Consider the following 15,807-nt stretch of genomic DNA (forward strand, 5'->3'; position numbering starts at 1 on the left):
CCGTTACAGAGACCCTGGAGCCTGTTACAGAAACCCTGGAGCCTGTTACAGAGACCCTGGAGCTTGTTACAGAGACCCCAGAGTCCGTTACAGAGACCATGGAGCCTGTCACAGAAACCCTGGAGCCCGTTACAGAAACCCTGGAGCCCATTTCAGACATAACGTTGAGCAGTAGAGGAGGAACAAACAGAATGGAGAAAGATGAACTGCATTGCAGTAAAATCTTGCATTATATTCGGTGTTTCCAGATGGAGCTGGAGTACGGTGACACCTTGCATATAACATGCAAAAAAACACTTTTCACTGTATTTTTTAATATACATGTGGGACAATAAATCTAGATTGAGTGAAGTCCAAGAGGTTATACCAAATCCTGTCCTTACGCAGGGTTTGCACATGCACCTTCGTTGGGGAAGAGACCACTACAAAGCAATCAGGAATCAGAGCCACATCTGATCATTTAGTGACCGGAGTTGGAAAATGGAATTAGACTGACACTGCCTGTGCTAACCAAGGACAGGGAGCTCTGTACAGACCAGGATTTGAAGGAGGAACCCACAGTGGAGTGTCATCATCTGCTGATCCATTGGGGGAGCTGTCAAAGAGACTCCAGCTTGCAGTAACTCTGAACGAAAAACTTGAAAAGTTTCCCAGAGAGCAGGAGGGGTCTGCCCATTTTTGCTCTGGCCCCTTGTGAAACTTGTACTCACCATCCACACCATCATGTACGAGAAAACTGCAATCCACAAGGTGGCTGAGACAAATGTGAACATGAAGTATTTCTCCCAACGAGGCTTGGCACAGTTTGGAATCGTGAAGTACATCAGAAAGCACAGCGGCCATGCAATCGCCCACTTTACCACATCCCACATTCCCACTGTGGAGATACAGACAAAAAGAGGCATGCATCACCATTTTAATCAGTATCGTGGTGGTCGTTACAATCCATTTCTAAATAATTCCCCCTTTGATCTATTTTGAAGAAGTACAAGGAATTTTACCACTTCTCCTACTCACTGCATTGGAACTCAAAGCCTTGAGGTTTGGCTGCGTCTATCGGATGGGGTTGGGGGAGGGAGTGTTGAGGGGGGCTGCAGCTGGCTATGACCCCGTGTCTAAATGTCCAGTCTTGAAAGATCTGCTGCAGTATAATGTTTATCTGTAATCTCTTTATCTGACTGTAATGTTTATCCTTTTAACCTCATTTCTTATTTTCTAACTTATTCTATGAATCACTGTATGGTGATGCAACCGTTTTTTTTTAAATCTTTACTTCTCGATTTTGTATCTAAGATTTGTGCTTTGTATCTAAGATGGCACTGTGAGGGGACGACATTGTAAACCTTTCACTGTACTCCTGTACTTGAGTACACATGACAATAAACCTAATTCTAATTCTAAGCCTGAACTGCCCTCAGAAAGTGAAAGAGTGGATCTATCCCCAGCTGTTCACAGGGGAGATAAACTTAGAGAGATGGAGCAAACCTATCAATGATTTACATTCCCTATCAATCAAAAGCCAGCTGGAAGCAGCAAACAGATCATCATGGAAAATATTAATTTTATGAAGTCACTGTCTTCATTAGAGGCGTTTTGCAATCTTTGCAAGCAAATAACTGGGCTGAAAACAAAACCCAGCATCAGTCTTGAACTGAAAACATAAACAATTTATTGTATCTTCTTTCTGTAAACTAAAGACTTTCTTTCCGTTTCCTGTCGGAGAGCATTTTTCTTTCAAAACTGAAATATGTCACATGGATTGGGACTCGTGGAGATAATGAACAAATGAATTTTTAAATCTAGATTCTACAGATATGGTTGCTACTGGCAACATTGGTATATTATGCCCATTCTCAGTTGCTTTTGAGAAGGTGGTAGTGGGCTTTCTTTTTGAACAACTGCTGTCCAAGGGGTGAGGGGTCTCTCAGCAACATTGTCCAGAATTCTGACCCAGCAATGGCGAGATGATTAATGTTTACGTCAGGATGCTAAGTGGCTTTGATGGGAAACTGGAAGTGATGGCTTTCTCATGCACCTGTGGCCCTTGTTGTTCTCCTGTGGATATCACAGACTGAAGCCAGGAATCTCAGCTGCTCTGTACATCTCAGCTTTCACCAGATCCAACTCATTTTGCTTTCTCCTGAACCTAAATTTCCTGTGCATGCTCAGACACTGTTTGCACCGTTGCCAGACATCCACATTGCTGCTTTCTGCCTCATATTATTTCCCATTGCAGATTGGTTTTTGTTAAGCTCTGGCTTTGCAATGCCGACTGGGAATTGGGAATTAATCTGGGAACACCTCATCTTTACCAATTGAAGGGAACTAATATCTTCCAGTCGTATAACAGCCAGGCACAAACACAGCAAAGAAAACAGCGAGAGTTGGAACAAACAGTTAAGAAGAGGAGGAACTTGCCACCCTGTTTTCAGTGAACGTTTGAAACAGTGCATGACTACAAACCTTGGAAGCATTTTAAATTGTGAGACGGACAGTGTAGAATTCCGAAAGCCATTGACAATTTGGGGGGGAATGGACAGATTGATGGCAGATGAAATTCATTGCAGAGAAAAGGGAGGTAATGCATCTTAGGCAGAAAAACATGGATAGACAATATACCATAAGGAGTTCAATTCTAAAAGGGGTATAGGAGGAGAGGAATCTGGGTGCGTTTTGTGCACAGACCATTGAAGGTGGTAGGACAAGTGGAGTGAGCAGTTATTAAATGTACAGAATTCTGGGTTTTATTAATAGGGGCATAGATTTACCTTCAAGCACGTTACACTGAACTTGCATAAGACACTTGTTAGACCTGTCAGGTGGAGTACTGTGCCACATTATAAGAACACATTGGAGAGTTTGCAGGAGAGATTTACAAGAATTGTTCCAGGGGTGAGAAACTTCAGTTATGGGGTTAGCTTGAAGAAGTTGGGACTGCTTTTCACAAAGAAAAGGCAGATGGGAGGAGATCTGATTGAGGTTTTCAAAACCGTGGGTGGGCTGGACAGAGTAGATAGGGAGAAATTGTTCCAGCTTGTACAAGGTACAAGAACAAGTGGATATAGGTTTGAAGTGAATGCAAAAGAAGTAAATGTGATGGGAGAAAAAAACTTCTTCACTGAATGAGGGATTCAGATCTGGAATGCATTACCTGGTGGAGGGAGGTTCAATTTTGGCATTCGAGATTATTTAAATAGATACTATGCACAGGGAAAGGCGGGAGAATTGGAACTAAATCATAATGCTTGTTTGAAGGACAGCTCAGACACAATGGGCTGAATGGCACCATTGTCAATTCTGTCATTAACAATTTCCTACAAAGTTACAGGGGAATAATTTCTGGCTGCCACAAATACATTCAAATATTAGCACAGAGAGAACATTAACTTAATGGAATGAAAATGTAATGCAACTCACGGCTTATGGATGGACCAATAGGTTTGTGTGCATATATGCCATTTCAACAATGGTGTTCACATCTTTGTAGGATTCTGACATCTGTAACCTAGTTCTTGTTTTTCCTGTATCACAACAGTGATGGCACCTCAAAGGTTATCTCTTCAACTTTACAAATATCTGACATATTTAAGAGGGTTTCTAGAAATGTAGCTCTTGCTTACGTCAACAGGTTAGAGAAATTTCCATGACATATATTTCTATATACCCTTTGGCTCTATTGTCTGACATGCAGGAGAACATGTGAAATTTAAACAAAGCCTGCAGTTAACTGTCAATCATCATTAATTCTTCATGGCATTGCTTCTACCAATTACAAAAAGCTTCAACAAAAATGTCCTTTTTTCAGCAAATTCTGTATTCCAAGCTGACTATAACACCTTTACCACAATGTAACATAGCAAGGAGCTTCGCAGGAACAGTATAACATGAAGTATAACACTGATCCATATAAGAAGAGATTAGATCAGATTTTCCCAAGTTTGGTCAAGATAGATTTTAAGGAGTGCCTTAAAGGAAGAAAGTGATGAGATAGAGAGATAGATAGGTGTAAAGAGGGGCTATGCAAACAGAGCTTGGTCACTCGTGATGAAGCAATTAAAATTAAGAATACACAACAGTCCAGTGTTGGAGAGGCACAGAAACCTCAGAAGGTTTTGGGGTGGGAGGAGATTAGAAAGATGGGGAAAGTGCGCAGCCAAGGAGGGATTTGAAAGCACATATGAATTCAAACACAAATTGAGACAACAAGGTGCAGGGCTGGATGAACAAATTGAGACAAATATGTTTACATGTTTCAGTGTTATTACCGCACAGCATTATTTCAACACACACAATAACGGCAGATTAAAACTACAGCGTACTATATCAATTCCAAATAGCATGGTAACAGAATGACAGAGGGAATTCTGGTTCAGACTGCAGTCACTCAACAAGTACTAGCAGAGGGAACCGAACAGCAGGTACTGTTAGCATGTTCAATGTATAACAAACATCCTCAGAACAATACACCAGTGATCATTTGCTGAATTGGGGATAGGGAACAATAAAGCAAAGCACACAGCCGGGACACATAACAGAAGACAGTGCTTCAGAATAGATACAGAGCATCCAAGTCACTCTCCTTTTCCAAACCCCACTGGGACTTAAATCGACCACCAACCCTCTTAAAAGCAGCCCTCCAGAAAGATAACAAGGTGTAGAGCTGGATGAACACAGCAGGCCAAGCAGCATCAGAGGAGCAGGAAGGCTGACGTTTTGGGCCTAGACCCTTCATCAGAAATGGGGGAGGGGAAGGGGGTTCTGAAATAAATAGGGAGAGAGGGGGAGGCAGATAAAAGATGGAGAGTTGCAGTGGGAGAGAGATCCCCTGAGGTTTGTCCGGAGGGAGGAGGGTAACTTCTTCAGGGTAGGCATCCTTAGAGGAGGCTTCGCAGTGGGGTTAAAATTGTATCAGAGATAGTAGGAACTGCAGATGCTGGAAAATCTATCTGCCTCCTACTCTCTCCCTATTTATTTCAGAACCCCCTTCCCCTCCCGCATTTCTGATGAAGGGTCTAGGCCTGAAACGTCAGCCTTCCTGCTCCTCTGATGATGCTTGGCCTGCTGTGTTCATCCAGCTCTACACCTTGTTATCTCAGATTTTCCAGCATCTGCAGTTCCTACTACCTCCAGAAAGATGCACTTTTATATATAGTGTCTTCAGCAACATCTGGACATTCCAAAGCATTTTGCAAATTATCATTTGAAGTGAAGTCTCTTATGTAATGTGGGGTGCACAGAGGCTACTTTGCCTACAGCATGGGTCCCACAGATAACAATATGTCGATAATCAAGTAATGTGTTTTAGTGATGCTGATCAAGAAATAAACATTGGCCAGCACACAGGAGATAATTCCCTGTTCTTCAAAATAGCACAACTGGATAACTTATGTGCACTGGAGAGGGCAGATGATGGGTCATTCAACAGCGCAGCACTCCTCCAGAGAGACTCCCGCACTGGGACTTGAACCAACAACTCTCTGACTTAGAGATAACAGCACTTCCAAGTGCACTATGGTCAACTTGGACAACTCACCTGGCAAGTGGAATGGTACATATGGGCCCTCGCTTTCGTCCTCCTCCTCCTCCTCTTCATCATTCTCGTTGTTCTGATTGTCCTCATTCTCGTTTTCATTCTCCCTTTCATTGCTGACCTCAGTTCGGTCCTCTTCCCTCCTCTGCCCGTTGACATTCCTCTCAGTGGAGTTGCTCGGTCCTGTTCCATTCTCGATGTTGTGTTTCGAAGGTATTTTAATGGAAACTTCAGGTTCACCGTTGGAGACAGTCTTGCTGCTAATTAGCCTTTGCCTCTGAAAATAAGAAAGGGGATTGTGTTTATCACCAGTTGGGGCAGGAGGCTGGTTGGGTGCCAACAGCCTGGATCTATGCTTTCCTGCAGAACCAATAGAACTAGTGGATTCTGAAAGGAGAATGGAAATAATTAAGAAAGCAACCCATAAATTCACAGCAGGGAACAAATGTCTGCAGTCGTTTTGGTTTAAAGAAGATCATGTCAATATAGATTTGAAGTCTTCAACATTCATTTATTTCAATGATGTATAAAATTGGAAGTGTCACCCTTATGTTTACATGGGACAGGATTTTTACTTTGGTATAGTGCCCACTACTTACAGGATCCTCACTGATTACTTGTCTACATTGGGCAAATGATGGTAACCGCATGGGAAAGGCTGTGCAGGAAAATGTCAAGTTGAACAATGGAAGAATGACATTAGATGGACATTCAGAAATCGCATTCAAGGGGGGAATGGTCAGGACAAAGTTTAACTGGACTTTCCCTCAGTCATCATAACAGGGAGGTTATTCTCCTGTGGGATGGGGCAAGATATAATTTGTCTCTGACTGTGTTATGGCACTGATTGGGCCTTTCTCATTTCAAGTATTCTTATGTTCTTACCGGATTAGTTTTTCCTGTATGCAATTGTGTAGCCTGCTCTGTTGCTTAAAAAAAAGTCTCAGGAATTAGGTACACACTGGGTTCAGGCAATCCTTGACAAAAATGAAACACGGATAAACAAAATATCAATCCAAACTGTGAGTCCTCTATAGTAAAGCAGTACTGATTTTCATCTAAGTAAAATTCTTCCCTTAAAGCTTTCCTGCTTATTGTTAATTCATGCTTCGGTTGTGTAACATTGGACTTTAGCTATGAAATCCCTCGAGCTATCTCAAATTTCTCTACTTGGTGATCCATGTAAGAGGCCTCTTCTATAGAAATCAGGAGCCATTGCTGCACAAAGTTGGGCCCAGGGACAACTTTCTTTCCTGTCCTGCGTTCCCTGTTTGATGCCTCCCTCCCTCTCTAAGCCGACAGTAAAACAGCTGGGAAAGCAGTCTTATATTCTCCATGTTGTGATGTCTTTGGTGAGGGGAGTGGGCTGGAAATCAAGCCCCACTACTCTGCAAGTCGTGCCAAACGCTTCAATGTCTTATTCCCATCTCCAAAAATGGTCAATGTCTTTCTCTTTTTCAAAACCAAAAGACAGAGGAAGGGTTCTGAGGAAAAGGTCACTGGACCTGAAAAGTTAACTCTGATTTCTTTCCACAGATGCTACCAAACCTGCTGAAATTTTCCAGCAATTTCTGCTTTTGTTTCTTTCTCTCTTAAATTGTTAACCAGAACTTAAAATACCATGGCTAACCCACCTAGCCTACACATCCCTGGACACTATGGAGCAATTTAGCTTGGTCAATCCACCCTAGCCCGCACATCTTTGGACTGTGGGAGGAAACCGGAGCACCGGGAGGAAACCCACGCAGACACAGGGAGAATGTGCAACCTCCACACAGACAGTGACCTGAGGCTGGAATCGAACCCGGGTCCCTTGTGCTGTGAGGTAGCAGTGCTAACCACTGAAAATGATAGAACCATAGAATCATAATATCATGGCTGGACTGTTGGTTTTAAGCTTTTACAGGTAGGCCATGATTTAACCTTACAGTTCGAGGGGATGTGAACACCTTGAGTTTGGGTGATAACAATGACACGTACAGTGCATTCCCTTTAATCCTGTTAACACCTGGAAGCTCACACCCCCTGAACTCTCTGTTCAGTTGTAGCTGGTTGATGGGAGTGAAGTACCTCATTGATGAGCATGCGACTAGCCATGCTGAGCCTGGTTTTGGGTCCAAAGTGACTGGTTATCATGATCCTTAAACTGGCCTCGGAGAAAGAGAGCTGGTGTGGATAAGCTGAAAGCAGCTCGTCCACCATAAGCACTGAGGAGTTACGGCAGAAGTTGGCTGTGAAGAAAAGATAACAACTTTAAGCCTTGCGAGTAGAAGTCTTGCCAGTAATTCTCCAAATTATGGACTAACTGGATAGCACTGTTCAAAGAGCCAACACAAACACTGCCGCACCCCGCCCCATGTGATGTATGATTTTATGTATCCATTGTACCATTGGTTAACCATTTTATGAATTTTTTCCAGGCCTTTGTTTCCAATGGTTTAGTAATCTTAAGTAGTCAACTCACTTCCCTGTCTTTCATCAGAGCCCTGCCATTTGTTTATACTAACATCCTTTTGAAAATTCCTATTAAATGTGTTTCCATGAGTATTTCAGTCAGTGCATTCTGGATCATAACAATTCACTGAGTAAATTAAATTCTCATCTACTCTTGAAATTTTGGACAATTATTGTAAATCCGTGTCTTCTTGCCACCGACTAAGAGTCCCTCTCCTCCTTGTTCCTGACTCTCCCCTCTCATTTTGGCCAGGATGGCTTATCTCCCATTCACTCACTGCCCTTTCCAAGACTGCCTTTCTAGTAAAACGTCTCTCCTGTTCTTAGATTCCTCTCCAGCCCTATCAGTTCAATGGACATTGCTGGTGGTCCCTGCTTGCTAACAATTCTCCCTCTGTCCAAGCACACTCCCTTTCTAACCGTTGGCCTCACAGCATGGTGCCACTTGCAAAGTGGCTCAGTAATCCCAAACAAGAACTATTGCAACATACCATTGCCTTCCAGTCATAGACTCATACAGCGTGGAAACAGACCCTTCGGTCCAACCAATCCACGCTGACCATGTTCCCAAACTAAACTAGTCCCACTTGCCTACACTAGGCCCATATCCCTCCAAACATTTCTTCTTCATGTACTTATCCAAATGTCTTTTAAATGTTGTAATTGTACCCACATCCACCACTTCCTCTGGAAGTTCATTCCACACACAAACCACTCTCTGTGTAAAAAAAGTTGCTCCTCATGTTTTTTTTTAATCTTTCTCCTCTCACCTTAAAAATGTGCCCCTAGTCTTGAAATCCCCCACCCTAGGGAAAAGACTTCTGCAATTCATCTTATCTCTACCCCTCATGATTTTACAAACCTCTATAAGGTCACCCCTTAACCTTCTACACTCCAGTGAAAAAAAGTCCCAGCTTATCCAACCTCTCCTTATAATTCAAACCCTCCAGTCCTGGCAACACCCTGGTAAATATCTTCTGAACCCTCTCCAGCTTAATAATATCCTTCCTGCAACAGGGCGAGCCTGAAATATCATTCAACAGATCTTCCACATTGAAGTCATTCTGTCTGGCTTCCACATGATTTATAAATCTGATACTGTGACCGACATTCTGCATAACTGTAACCAGTTGTTGGTTAACATTCTTCTTCCTCTTTCTGGTGCTCAGGGCCATCTCACTCTGCTATTACCCAGCCCTATGAGCCTGTCCCTGTCTGCCTTAACACCCACTCACTCAAACCCAGCCCAGTGCATTCCCTGTGCTTCTCAGCTCTGTTGTGTCCAGTTGCTTCTAGAACTCCCCATGGATCTGTTGTGGTCTCTGTCCTCTTTAACATCAACAACGTGACACTTGGTACCATTGTTGGCAAGGGCAAGGTCAGCTTCATCTTGCATGTTGTCAGTGCCCAGCTCCAGGTTTCCATCAGTTGCTACCATCTGGTGACCAGCTCAGTGTTAGCAGACTGTATCATCAATGTTACGTCATGACTTGAGTCAAAGTTTTGCCCAAGTGTGCGTTGGGCAGGATCAAAACTCTGAGCCCTTGTTATGGATCCCATTCCCTTTCCACTGATTCCAATCACCTTCATCAGCCATTTGTTCAGACTGTGCAAAATTCCCAGCAGCCAAAATTCCCAGTCAATTCCCAAACCCACATCTTTCCAGTTGCTGAGGCTGCTCCTGGTCACTTCCTCAACTCTGCTGGTCATTATTTCCACACACCCACCCCAGCCCCCACACATCTTGTTCCTTTAGTGACAGTCAGTGCTGCTATCCTCCATGTCACCTTCTATTGCTCAGTTCTGTCAGGCTTTTGCTGTGTTGTTTCACACTGATCCAGTCAAACACTAACAGTGTATCACCAGCAATGACATCTCCAGCTAATGCCCCAGTCTAGTCCCTTCAGAGGTTTCCCAAAGATACATCTTGACCAGTCAGGAACCATTAATAATGTCCTCATCTACACTTCCATCAGCTATGGACTTATCATCTCTACATTTTGCACTTTTTTCCTCTCAATGTCCCACCTTTCATAAATCCATCTTATTCAAAGACCCCCACCACCGGGTGCTTAGATGTTCCTCCCTGCAACTCCGCTCTGGAGCCCCTGGCTGCTTCTTGTATCTCCTTTAAAATCTATCCTTTTAACAAGATATTTAACCAGCTCTGTCAATCACAGCTCATCAGTCCTTCCTTTCTATTCCTTCTGCCATAAATCACAGAATGTCTACAGTGTGGAAGCAGGCCATTCGACCTATCAAGTTTGCACTGGCCCTCTGAAAAGCATCCCACCCAGACCCACACCCCCTACACTATCCCTGCATTTCCCATGGCTAACCCACCTAGCCTGCACATCCCTGGACACTATGGAGCAATTTAGCATGGCCAACCCAAACTAACCTGCATATCTATGGATGGTGAAAGGAAACCCATGCAGCCATGGAGAGAACATGCAAACTCCACACAGACAATCGTCTGAGGGTAGAATCAAACTGGGTAGTGCTAACCGCTGAGCCACTGTGCTGCCCCAATGGGCTTGGGATATCGATGATAATGGCCCAGGTAATTGCTCTTTAACTAGGCCCCCTCACCTCCCATCTGAAGCCTGTGCTATTCCTGTTTTGTGGAACTACCCATTAATCAATCTTCTCTGCTGTTTCCCTCCCCACCACAAAGCTCTCTTTAGGAGAGGAGGAGTATGGCGGGAATGGGACTGCAGTAATAATCCAGAACCCCAGACTAATGTCCTGGGGGACATGGGATCAAATCCTACCACTGCAAATGATGAAATCTGGGATTAAAACACTCGCCCAATAGCGACCATGTTACCATCATCAATTGTCATAAAACCCATCTGATTCACTTCCTTAGGGAACAAAATCTGCCATCCTCACCTGGTCTGGCTTGGCTTACATTTGTCTGAAGATCCACAGCAATGAGGTTGACTCTTTTATTGTTGATACAGGGCACTAACTGCTTTTTAAAGGCAGAACTGTACAGATTCCTGACAAAGTACTTTTCAACACAATGTCTGATGCACAGGTTAGAGCAAGCTACATGATGTACAGCATTTCTGACGTTTTTTCTTATCTGCTTTCTTCTGCAAAATTATGTGTATGGGTGAGTGTCTGTGTGTGCGTGTGCCTACGTGTACACGTGTGTCTGTGTGTGTCTGCATGTACACGTGTGCCTATGTGTGTGCATGTCTGCGTGTACACGTGTCTGTGTGTATGTGCAAGTGTCTGTGTGTGTGTGCACATCTGTGTGTGTGCGTGTCTGTGTGTGCACGAGTGTCTGTGTGTGTATGCACGTCTGTGTGCGTGCATGTGTCTGCGTGTTTGTGCGAGTGTCTGAGTGTGTGTGCATGTCTGCGTGTGCATGTATGTCTGTGTGTATGTGCGAGTGTCTGTGTGTGTCCGTGTGTCTGCATGTGTGTGCGAGTGTCTGCGTGTGTGTGAGTGTCTGCGTGTACACGTGTATCTGTGTGTATGTGTGTGCACGTCTGTGTGTGTGCAAGTGTCTGTGTGTGTTTGTTTGCTTATTCAGACTGTGAGCCTAACACTGGGTTACTGAGAGTCAATCTGCAACATGGGGAGAAGCACTCCACTTTGCCGCAGGATGGATGTGTCTTGGTTACTGCAGATCCCGGTCCTCCAAGTAAAACCTTCTTTCTTCCTCTGGCCCCATTTCTCACAGTCAAAGTAAATGTACATTCCCTCTTGGGTGGATGGTTCTAAACCGTCCTTTGGATTTGTGGGGGGATGGACAGATAATGTTGGTCTAGCCAGTGATGCTCACATCCCATGAATAAAGTCAAATGTTTGCATATCTTAAGCTCCATCTTTTTCCTGGTCAAATGCATCCTTTAGTGTGAGGGGCAAGGTGTGAAAATGGGACATTGATGGGCATGGTACTGACCAAGAGATTGCCTCCAGTACACGAAGACTGAACCATACCTTTCTTCAGTAAGACTACGGTTGCATCACAGTTGCTGTTGTCATCCATTTCGGTATTGTTTGCATTCCCATTGGCCATGTTCACCGAAGTCTTCTTCCATTTATTTTCAAAGTAAATCTGCATCACGTTGTTAAACCTGACACCATAACAGCAGTCATTAATGAAGATCACAGCATCATTCTTCATTGTTTATCTCTAAAGGCAGAAGCTTACATCATGAAGCTAAGTCAAATTCATGTTTGCCCAACACTTGTGAGGAGATGCCGTGCATATTTCATTGTTGTGAAACAATGGGGTGGGTTTCAGGGAGATATGACAAGAATCTCTTCTGAATGAAATGGGATGGTGTTGTTGCCAGTTTTTGCAGGGTAGCTCACTGTTCAGCATGTTGCTAAATCTGGTGCAGTCAACTTAACTCCCAAATAGTAACCCTATCCCTCACTCTGACTGTCCCAGCGACTCAATCCTGCTCCACCTCCCAATCCTTCTGGAGATAATGTCAAAGCTCTGGCTCATTTGTGAGTCACAGCCAGGACTTCAAATAGTGGACTTCACACACTAGTGAGACGCATACTTTACAGCTGGCAAACTTTAGACTAGATAGGATTATGGGTTACACCGGAAAGCAATTTAAAATCATCAGTCGGGCTTGTTGTGTGATTCATTTGCGTGTGCTACAGCTACATGCATTCACACACAGGGTCCTGTTCTTTGCAGGCAACAGGAATATGCCCGCACATTTTTCAGTTGGAAAGGGTTTGTGGAGACACCCAATCCCAGTGGCAAACCCATGGCAATGCCATGACCAATCTTGTTAGGTTTGAGTTTTATCAGTCAACTAAGATTGACAGGTAACAGGTTCCAGTGCATGCAGTGTGGTGAAGATTAGTGGGAAGCCAGAGGATTGGGAAGCCTTTAAAAACCAACAGAGGATAACAAAAAGACAATTAGAAGGAGAAGAAATCTGAGAGTAAGCCAACTAGTAAATTATATAAAGAGCAAGAGAGTGGACATTAGACTGCTGGAAAATGAGGCTGGAGATGCAGTAAAGGGGGAAAACAGTGGCAGAGGAACTGAATAGATACTTTGCATCAGTCTCATGGTGGAAGACACCAGTAGCGTACCAGAACTTCAAGAGAATCAGGGGCAGAGATGAGTATGGTGACCATCACTTAGGAGAAGGTGCTGAAAGGTCTAAAGGTGGATAAATCACCCGGATCAGAGTTCTGAAGATGACTGAGGAGGCATTGGTGGTGATCATTCAGGAATCACTGGAGTCAGGGAGGGTTGCTGAGCACTGGAAAATGGCTAATGTGGCATCCCTGTTTAAGAAGGGAGGGAAGCAGAGGACAGAAAACTAGACAAAGGCAAGCTGGTGAATGGGATTTTTGTCTAGTTTTCTCATTACCTCCTCAAAGAATTCTGAAAGATTCATCAGGCATACCCATCCCTTGATGAAGCCGTACTGATTCCATCCTATTTTACCATGCACTTTCAAGTACACTGCAATCTCATCCTTAATAATGGACTCTAAAATCTTATCAATGACCAACTATAGGCTAAACGGTCTATAGCTTAGAAAGATACAGAGACAAATGGGTTCTTGATTAATAAGGGGATCAAGGATTACGGGGAGAAGGCAGGAGAATGTGGCTGAGAAACATATCAGCCATGATTGAATGGCAGAGCAGACATAGCGGTCTGAATGGCCTAATCATGCTCCTTTATCTTAAGATCTTATGCTGCATCTCCATGCCAAGCATAGTCCAACCAATCAGCACTCTCTTTGCATGCTGTATAAATAATTGTTTGTTTTGTAAATTATTTCAGTCCTGATGAGTGAAATATATTAAGCTTCAAGTTCATGTCTCTTTTTATAATGCCCTGTATGACTAAGTAATTCTCAGCCAGGAATATTGAGTCGAGTCTATAAATGAGTTGAAAGGGGCAAATGATAAATGGTCAGGTACCTGTTACAGTATTGTTGTGATTTTGGGTTTTTGCCAATGGGGTTTCCAGGAGGTTTCACTGTGATCGTGCTGTTGTCTACGTTTGGCCACCTTTCCATTTGTTCTGAAAATGGCACAATGGCTCTTCCTAAAGCTGTGCTTATCGGAGGAGGAGGAGAAACAGGAGCTTGTCATGTGGGTTATACCAGAACCAGTCCACACTCACGCCCGAAGCTGCAGGCAATGGAGGCCAGACTTGCATTTGTCAGAGGTGCAGTGTCTGTATTAACTGTCAGTTAGCAACAACGCCCAAACACAGTTCAACCACTTGCTTCAATCAATGTGGCACTGTGTCTAAGGAAGGGTGTGCTGGCATTGAAGGGTGTCCAGAGGAGGTTCACAAGAATGATCCCAGGAGTAAAGGGCTTGTCACATGAGGAGTGTTTGAGGACTCTGGATCTGTACTTGATGGAGTTTAGAAGGATGAGCGGGGTGGGGGGGTTCTATTTGACACTTACAGAATAATGAGAGGCACGACACTACCTGTGGCTGTAAACATAAAAATAGGAGGAGTAGGCCATTCAGCCCTTCATGGTTGATCATCCATCTCAGTCCCCTGTTCCTTTTTTCTCCCCATACCCTTTGGTCTCTTTAGCCCTGAGAACTATATCTAACTCCTGCTTGAAAACATTCAATGTTTTGGCCTAAACCACTTTCTGTGGCAGGGAATTCCACAGGCTCACCACTCTCTGGGTGAAGACATTTTTCCTCATCTCAGTCCTAAATGGCCTTCCCTGTATCCTCAGACTGTGACCTCGGGTTCTGGACATCCCCGGTCACCAGGAACATCTTTCCCATGTTTCCCTCTGTCTCGACGTGTTTGAATTTTATCGGTTTCTATGAGAATCCCCTCCTTCTTCTAAACTCCAGGCTGCAAATGCCCTTGATGTTTGTACATGAGGACTGTTTTCAATCGGCATTAGGAATGGAAATAACATAAGTCAACGTGTTAACGCCTGGGTAATCACATTGTTGAGTTTCCAAATGTCTTAAGAAGAAAGAAATCGTAGAATCCCCTGTGCAGAAGAAGGCTATTCAGCCCATTGAGTCCACACTGACCCTCTGAAGATCATTCCTCCCAGACCCACTCCCCTACCCTATCCATGGCTAATCCACCTGGCCTGCACATCCCTGGACACTACGGGTAATTTAGCATGGCCAATCCACCTAAGCTGCACATCTTTGGACTGTGGGAGGAAACTGGTGCACCCGAAGGAAACCCACGCAGACACGGGGAGAATGTGCAGAATTACTTCATAGATGTCTGTTAGCAACATGAAAGATGCTTTTCACTTTCTTATTTCATACAATGTGGTCATCACCGGAAAGGCCAGCATTTCTTGCCCATCCCTGTTTGACCGCAAACTGAACACTGGTGAGGCCATTTCAGTGGATAGATAAGACACAAAGTCAAATAAAGAGTGCTGGCAGAGTGTTTCCCGTACAATAACGCTCAATTCAGCAGAATATCCCCATCACAAAGCATCACAGCTCCAGCTATCGAAAAATCTGTACTCACTTCATGATCACAATGTAGATGGCATACATTGATATTAACACCAGAGATTCCCACCTGAATGGGAAAAATAATGACATTTCTGTGAATAGTCACTCAAATACAGCATGGTGTCAACCTCTAAGTAAACAGCATTTTCTAAAGGTCAGCGACACAAAAATACTTCAAATAACAATTGATGAGTGTGGAGTATTGATTGGCAGTATTGATTGGGAGTGCGTGGGGCTCAGTGAGTGGAGTATTGATGGGGAGTGGGTAGGGCTCAGTGAGAGGAGTATTGATGGCGAGTGAGCGGGGCTCAGTGAATGGAGTATTGATGGGGAGTGAGTGAGGCTCAGTG

The 15,807-nt window shown here is 43.9% G+C and overlaps 1 protein-coding gene across 1 annotated transcript in view; it reads right to left on the minus strand.

Moving 5' to 3' along the window:
* slc24a3 (solute carrier family 24 member 3) overlaps positions 1 to 15,807 on the minus strand; it is a 314,482-nt gene that overhangs the window by 17,439 nt on the left and 281,236 nt on the right. Inside the window, exons 9-13 of the mRNA XM_048601427.1 lie at positions 15,471 to 15,524; positions 11,942 to 12,078; positions 7,601 to 7,761; positions 5,534 to 5,807; positions 711 to 877 (exon numbers count right to left, since the gene is read on the minus strand). Coding sequence (XP_048457384.1) covers positions 711 to 877; positions 5,534 to 5,807; positions 7,601 to 7,761; positions 11,942 to 12,078; positions 15,471 to 15,524 — 793 coding nt within the window. The remainder of the gene's footprint in view (positions 1 to 710; positions 878 to 5,533; positions 5,808 to 7,600; positions 7,762 to 11,941; positions 12,079 to 15,470; positions 15,525 to 15,807) is intronic.

The sequence above is a fragment of the Rhincodon typus genome, chromosome 9 (assembly GCF_021869965.1).
Source record: "Rhincodon typus isolate 14 chromosome 9, sRhiTyp1.1, whole genome shotgun sequence".
In the NCBI taxonomy this organism is placed as follows: domain Eukaryota; kingdom Metazoa; phylum Chordata; class Chondrichthyes; order Orectolobiformes; family Rhincodontidae; genus Rhincodon; species Rhincodon typus.